This window comes from Pseudophryne corroboree, chromosome 6, assembly GCF_028390025.1.
Source record: "Pseudophryne corroboree isolate aPseCor3 chromosome 6, aPseCor3.hap2, whole genome shotgun sequence".
Taxonomy (NCBI): domain Eukaryota; kingdom Metazoa; phylum Chordata; class Amphibia; order Anura; family Myobatrachidae; genus Pseudophryne; species Pseudophryne corroboree.
The window spans coordinates 381,487,205-381,495,417 of NC_086449.1; the positions used below are offsets into that span (position 1 = coordinate 381,487,205).

Genomic DNA, 8,213 nt, shown 5'->3' on the forward strand with positions numbered 1-8,213 from the left:
GTTCGCAATTCTGCTAAGCTAAGATACACTCCCAGAGTGCGGCGGCCTAGCGTGTGCAATGCTGCTAAAATCTGCTAGCGAGCGAACAACTTGGAATGACCCTCATAGTCAGTGCAAACATAGCCCAAGGTGGATCAACCTGCACCTGAATCTGCCCTGTATTTTTCAAGAGATCCTGGTGAAAACTAAAACAATTTGCACACAAACCATCCTGAACCAGATCCTGAGAGGTTAACACAGCTTTGCAAGACAAGCATGATATAAGCGTTGGTGTTGCTGTGAGTGTATCTTCCTCACCTTTGCCGCTCTTAGAAATAATAAATAATCAACACTTCAACAGTGTACTACACAATTTGTGACTGTAATCACTTTAAGCTTTTTAAATTGACCTACAATCCGACCCTACCCATGCACCAGCATTGAAGATCGGAATAGGAAAAAACTGACAGAATATATCGTAAAGTCAGCAATCACACTAGCAGTCAGTCACATATTATACATTAGTATAATAAGCAATATGAGCACATCATCAACTACAACTACATTTCAAGTAGAACATATTACTGAATCATATCTAAACAGATCTACCGTATTCAGACGCATAGCGAAAGAAACAACAGTAATAGTATACAGACTCATATGCAATAGGCACTTATCTAGCTATTCATACTCAAAAAGGTAGACAGAGACATAGTGCTGTATTACCCGTACGCAGTACAGTGGGATACAGGGAGACTCACCTCGCTTCCAGGACCGATCAATACATTAGAGAATGCTGAGTGGATAATACAGACAGTACTAGTGTACACTGCCGCTTTATGAACCTAAGGTGAACACAGACGTTCAGTGAACACAGACGCACCCGTCACACAGCCGCCTATTCTGCCAATCTCCACAGCTAATCACTGCGGGCAGCAGTGAGACCTCTCTCCTTCTTGCCCGCCAGTGCGCCGTTCCAAGTCCAGGCTCTACAAGTGAGAGACTGTTTGAGCAGCAGTAGGGCACCGTGCTGCGTGACGGCGGCTGCCTCCCTGCACACAGTGCAATAATAATATTTTTTTTCTTATTCTCCCAGTAGAGGATGGTGGAGAGATAGCTGGTTGGTTCTTTCCTGGACTCATGGGGGAATGCATGGCACAAAGTGGGCGGCATCAGCCAGGAACATTTTGTGACCAGCAGCTGCAGCTATTTCTCATGCAGCCCATGGATCGCTATAAACAACTTGCTGTGCCTAAACCATTCTGCCTCCTACCAACAAATTCACATGCATGGAACGGCTTAAGCCGCTTTCACATCGCTACAGAGGATCGCACCTGGGACTTTTACACGGGTCCTTACCAGGTGTGACCTGCTTGAGACCCCTTTCAGACTGGTGGCTCCGACACGGCATATGGCCGTGTCGATGACATCACTGCATCATGTGCGGAGGTGTGCTTCGAGATCAGATGATGTGCAAGCACCTCCTGCTCCTATAGTGTGAACGGGTAGCAGGACGCATCGACACGGCAACCCGTTCATACTGCCCTTCTACCCGCGTCGTACCCATGTAAAGCCCTTCTTTAATAGCAGGTTGAAATACCAGGTTGCTCAAACCGGGATATTTTCCCTCACCCTTTTCACACTGCACATAAACCCGGGTTGCTGCGCATTGACGTGCAATAACCCGGGTTATTTTTGGCAGTGTGAAAGGGGTATTACTCTGCTCTCATGTTCTTAGAGTTCCCATGCTGGTGTCCGTGTAAGCATAACTGAAGCATGGCTCACTTATAGTATATGCTGTGCTGGCCAGAAGATGGCTTGAGGGATTTAGAGCTGCTGGGAGCAGTGAGAGGTCTGTCAAAGGTCACCCCTCATACCTATTATGCTTTGTTATGTATTAAAATGAAATACAAGACCAGTAACACAATAGAGCTGCTATACTGAAATACACTGAATTTTCACTATAGAAATTATACATAAATTATCCTGATGATGGGGCTCAGTCCCCAAAATGTTAATTAAAAGAGCACTTTTTCACCACTGTGCAAGCCTCTGAGTGCTGCCTTTATTCTGCATGGACCGGCACTCACATAATAGGAAACATTTGGCCCGGTGCCCTCAACAGCTGAAAACTCAGACACATATACAAAGGAGAAGCGGCACTCACGGAGTGTGTGTGTATACACACACACACACACACACACACACACACACCCCCCCCTGTGCAATATCACTAGAGAGAACCTATTGTCTGACCCTAATCCCCCCATATCCTCCAGTACTGCTATCTACCTTTACCCCCATCACTGCCCCCAGTATTGCCTGACGCCAAAATGGCACCTGACAGTGGATAGGTGGGTTATATTAGGCGGAAAGTTTAAAATGGGCAAACATAAGGATCTGAGCAATGTTAACAAGGGCCAAATTGTGAAGGCTATATGTTCAGTTTTCCAATACATATATTATACACGCACATAAACACACAGTATATATGTGTGTAAAAACACAGAGGAACAGTCCAATTATGAATAAATGTATGACTAATCCAGGAGGCATGACACTCACTAGACTTGTGTAAAAAGATGTGGTGTTTAATCCATATCAGAACATAGTAACAATCACAAACATTTCAATCCCATGTGGGATCTTACTCATGACACAAAAATGGTCAAAACGTTTGGCAGCAAACCTACATCAACCCAGACCAGTCTTAAATAGCAAAGCCAAAGATCACTGGAGTGCATGCACCTGAGGGGACCTAAAGTACAGAGACTCGTAGCCTTGTGTCCCACACATAGTAAGTGTAGCGGCACCACCTACTACTACCCAAAACAACACCCACTCCAACAGGGGCTATTAAAACATACTGCCTTGAAAAAGACCCAAGGATAGGGTTGAAACGCGTTGGAAAAACGGGACCCCCACAGTGTCTGCTGACTTCTGCTGAACATTCACCAGTGAAAAGGATCCCAGACTGCCTGCCCGGGTGGTGAACTGGTGATTTCATAAAATCTTGATTGAGAACTTCTTGTTCTCAGTCCTTCTGGTAATTGTTTTGCACTACAGTTTCCACAGTATTGAGGGGGAATACTATTGGTTCATTTTCATCTGTCCTCATTTTAATTTGTTATATGTATAACTTGTGATTAAATCTATGTTTCTACACATGATTTTTATATCTGTTTTCATCCTCATGTGCTGATTCCTACTGTACTGCCTGAGGAGGGATCGCGTCTTCCGATTATAAAGGCCGAATTGTATATTTACTTTATCACAATATTGCGGTGTATTGGCACCTGGCGGTACATATAACCCATATTTTTCTCATTTTCATTCCTATTAAAACACTATAAGCTCCAAGCGCAAGTATGACGTCACCTGGCACACAATGTCAAATCCTTGCCAAGGGAAATGGAGTATATACACAAAAATAATAAACTAAAAGTTACTCAATTATGGCCTTATATTTGTCACTATGTAAGAAATTATTCAGCTTCATGGTTCTAATAATCACACCGACATGTGGGACACGCCAATTAATTAAGTTACTATTTAGTTACTTAACTACCTAAGTGTTTAAAGCGAAACACTCAGAAATGTTCAAGGATTATTATTTTTTTATCTAAATATGGTTGGAATGTATTTTGTAAAATGGACTTAAATATTTTATTTGAAAAAAGCAAAATGTTTAGGGAGTGTATCGTAGCTCCCCATTGTAGTAGAACCTCCAAACTCTGAATGACAATAAACCCCCCAAGCAGCACTATATCCCTAGTGTCATTACCCGTCACCCCCCTAGTTGTAACAAATCCTCAGTGGCATTAAACCCCCAGCAACCAGTGTCTGTATACCACCAATGTGGAACTAACCCCCAAAACCATCCAGTGTCAATATATGTTTAATCTCTCCCCAGGCACACTACTGTACTTCTTAATTGTCTCATTAATCTGTGCCCCTTCCCCCTCATTCACCTCTAGGGGATGCAGTGGGACAGCACAACCCCAGCTAGCAGCGGAGGTAACCCGTGTGACTGTGCCAGTTAAGTGGTTAAAATCGATCAAGTTAAGTCCTCTCTCTATTCATCTTGGGCCCACTACCTTTCTAATGACGGCTCCTAAAACATGGGCACCTTTGACTTGTTCATTCTGATATAGTGATAAAGTACAGATTTATTTTGTGCTATCTGGTGAGAGACCTCCTTTTCTTTCGAATTGTGCTTGGAGTATACTGGAACTGCTGGAGGTAGAACCACAAAAACAGATAGAGGCAAACATTTTTGAATTCTCCATTTTTGTGGAATTAGGATATTTTATTGCTTGTTACTTACAAACATTTTCAATACTCTCAAAGCTTTAAATAGATAAGTATATAGACAACTTATTTAGAAATGGCAGTAGAGCCTTGTAACTACATTTCCACCTTTCTTGGCACAATAAAGAAACAAATGTGTATATACAGCATAAGTGCTGAAAGAAATCCGCAATTAGAACCTGATTCAGAGGTGCATGCAGATGTGTGGCTTCGATTATTCATGGATTGTCAAGTGGAAATATGCAAATGGGAAATTTAAGCATTCTCCTTGTGCACTATTGTACTACGGACTTCACAAACCCTGCAACGCCCACTGTGCCATCTGAGCAATGCTCAAGTGCGCAGGTGGATCCGATCTCTCCACCACTGACATACCATTGCTCGCAACACTGACTCCTCGAGCAGCTGCTGCCTGCCACCTTCTTACATTCTTAAGTGATGGCCACTGTGGCTGTAGTGCTACACTCCCATACCACGCCTATGCCACGTCCTCGTTTTGCTAAAACTTTAGGTCACCTCCCAGTCTCCACCATGAAATGCCCATTGATCATGAAAGCTGTCTCAAGTAACAGTGATGTCGTACCCAAATGCGTTCGCCTCACACTGGTTTTCCGCATGTGCGCAGAAGGGATTTCTTCTGGGTATCACATGTGCAGTGTGCTAATTATCGCTCCTAACATGCATTCTTTCAACTGCATCCACCTCTGAATCAGACCCTAAAACAAGCCATTTCAACAAATAATCAAGTAGCTTTTATCTGTGCAGTGCATGCTAAACATGAAAGGAAATGTCTGATTGGTTATTCTGGTTTAGCGCAGATTTACACCTTTGAGCAAATGTAATGTAACATTTCCAATTTCATACAAAACAAAGATGACATTTTATTTCAGAATTAAAATGTCATTTAAAAACTGTAGGGCATGATTTTATTGATTTCACAGCGTACAAGCAACAGTACTGTACGTACTTTGCTGGACCTGGAGTTTTTAAGAAAGTTTCACCAATCTGGTAAGCAAACCCTTATGTAGCGAGGTCTCTTACCTAGTAGTTCTCCACTTTTGCTGTACAACTCTCGTCTCTGTTCCCTCAAGTAGGCACTCATACTAATTGCATGAGAAGAGGACTCAAACCTAAAGAAAGCATATTTTAAAATGACTACACGTTGTTTAAACACAGTTAAAAAGTATTTATTATGAAGATCTAAAAAAGATAGCTTGAAGACACAATTCACATTCCTCATTCCAACGGCACTTAAATCATAGTAGTAACTGATCTAAGATAGGAAACATAGATCCATATGGCAGACTCTCATCCTATTTCTCAATAATAAACTGCAAATATAACATCCAAAAAGTTAATATGGGGTGGCCACAACAATGCTCCCTATGACAGATCTAGCCTTGCCTCTGCAGTTTGGTAATTGTCCAGTGCAAGAAAGAAAAAAACAACACATTTTTTTCTATGAAGCTGTGCCATGTGTTTACAGGTCTAATATAGGTCTAATATAACAGAATAAATCACAAAGACACTTTGCTAACAAAAAAACAACCTTTTAAATCCTAATTCTTTATGAATATATGTAACATTTCACTTGCACTTTTAAAAAATATATTAAAATAAAGAGTCTTGGAACAAAAGCATCATCACATACTTGAATAGAGAATTTTTAGGTCTCTGGGGTTTCTTCTTTGCAAAAAAAGCTGCAAATTCTCGCCCTGTGCTAGCATAGCTGAGCTGGGCTGATGGCTCTGAAGAGGTCTTGGTGTTCTGCATGTCCAGGTACTCAGTCAGCAGCATCTACAGGAGAAAATACATTTACAATCAACAAATGTGACCATTATAAAGGATTCTAAGGCTTTCAACAGTTAAACTTTAAGATTAACAAAGAGATCACTATGTGACTTTGATTTACATTTACAATTTAGGAATTTCCTTCTAAAAAAGATCTCTGCCTGAACAAAAAGGCTCTAGACCAGGCAAAATGTCCAGGCTGGGAGTTGTGGGGCTACTCAGGGGTCCTCTCTCCACCCCACTCTGTCTGGACTGAATTGTGGTCTCGCAGTTCACTGTACAAAGGTAATCATGGAATACTCTAAATAACGGCCAGGCTGGCACTGGTGACGCTGGAAAAACAATTATAATTTTTTTTTTCTTATTGAGGGGGCATGGAAACCCCTCCGCCGAAGCAGTGCTGGGCCAGTGGCTGCTCTTGGCGGCCTGGGTACATGCTATTTCAGGAAAGATATCCCATGTATATGGACAATTGTGGTTTGTTCCTTTTACTGCTTTATCATACAAAAAGTCTCTTCGCACAAAATGCTGACTGTATAAAGAAAGCTTTGCTAAAAGGATATACTCAAATTTACATATAGTAAATATCTTGAGAAGTTATCTGCGTACAGTAGAGTGGGAGACTTCGTAAGGAAAGGGAAAAACCAGAAGCAAGACAATACTTCATAGATGAGGCTTTGCCGTAAACGTGGTTGTAAAGAGAACCATATTGATGCTAACCATAAAAATCAACTTATTTACAGGCCGATAAATAACAGACAGAATCTGACTCTTTGTAATGTACTTAGAAAAACTTGTATTTTTATAAGACAGATAGAAATGAACATAGACCCAATAAAAACTGGAGGGGTAAGTATATTATTCAATAAATTGGTCTTATTATCTATCTCATAGTGGGTAAGATGTATATATGACGTTGTTCTGTGCTGGCATTCCAGTTTAGCAAAATACATAAGCTGCAATGAGCTATAAAATTATATAATGCCCTTTATTTTCTTTTTCTGGTAGTTGACCGTGATGAGTTACTTGATAAACAACTTTTTTTATGGCTAAAATGAGTCTTATCAATCCTGAAAAGAAAACCACCAAGCAAGCAGCTATATTAATACATAGAAGGTGCTTTGTATGCATACCATATTCAAAATTCAATTGCTGCAAAAAAAGTAATGTGACCCAAAGCATTAAATCTATTTACATTTTGATTCCTACATTTAATTATGGTACAACATTTTATAATCAACCCATTTATAGAGGTTTCCAAACGTATGAGATGTGTGTAGAGCTAGCGTGTCACATGATTCCAGGAGTAGCAGCTTGTGTAGCAATTCATATTTGTAGGTGGAGCTTTTTGACATTTGTGGAAACAGACAGCAGAAGTAATGACTAGCATCTAAAGGGGGGTACTCACGGAGCGATATTCTAAGCAATCTGACTAGATTGCTTAGAATATCGGCATGATCGCTCCGTGTGTAGCCCCCTCAGCGATAGCGATGCGCGGCCCCGCACATCGCTATCGCTGCTGCTAGATTGGCCTGCATGCAGGCCAATCTAGCGGGTCGCTCACTTCACCCGCTGGGTGAAGTGAGCGGCCCCCCCGTCTCCCCCCGCACGCTCAGCACAGATCGCGCTGTGCTGAGCGGCAGGAGAGATGTGTGCTGAGCGGTTCGCTCAGCACACATCTCTCCCAAATCGGCCCGTGGGTACTGGGCTTAAAAGTTCATTTTTAGACATCCTTGTCTTTCATGTCAGTGAGACACTGCTAAAATATGAACTACTCCTGCACAATGACATGGTTATAATGGAGATAATAGCTTATAAGAAGAAAATGAAAACCTCTGACTTAAAATCAATACAAAATGTTCTATTTCAAAAAGATACCTAGTTTGATATAAAGTCACTCATTCAAAGCAATTATGCTCATTTCTTTCAACACAAGTAATAATAGAAGTGTATCAAGCTATTTCAACGCATAACAATTTTATTTCCCATACTAGTGTCAGATACTAGTTCAGACAAAACTCTTAAATCAGTGGCGGTTTTATTTTTGTTCAAATAAATTAAATAGATACACAAAACAAATTTCATACAACTCAAGCAATGCTAATAACGGATGGACAGAACATAAGAGTTAT

General features: G+C 41.1%; 1 protein-coding gene across 1 annotated transcript in view; it reads right to left on the reverse strand.

The window, feature by feature from the left end:
• EXOC4 (exocyst complex component 4) overlaps nt 1-8,213 on the reverse strand; it is an 868,528-nt gene that overhangs the window by 662,624 nt on the left and 197,691 nt on the right. The window contains exons 8-9 of the mRNA XM_063926760.1: nt 5,942-6,087; nt 5,332-5,420 (exon numbers count right to left, since the gene is read on the reverse strand). Coding sequence (XP_063782830.1) covers nt 5,332-5,420; nt 5,942-6,087 — 235 coding nt within the window. The remainder of the gene's footprint in view (nt 1-5,331; nt 5,421-5,941; nt 6,088-8,213) is intronic.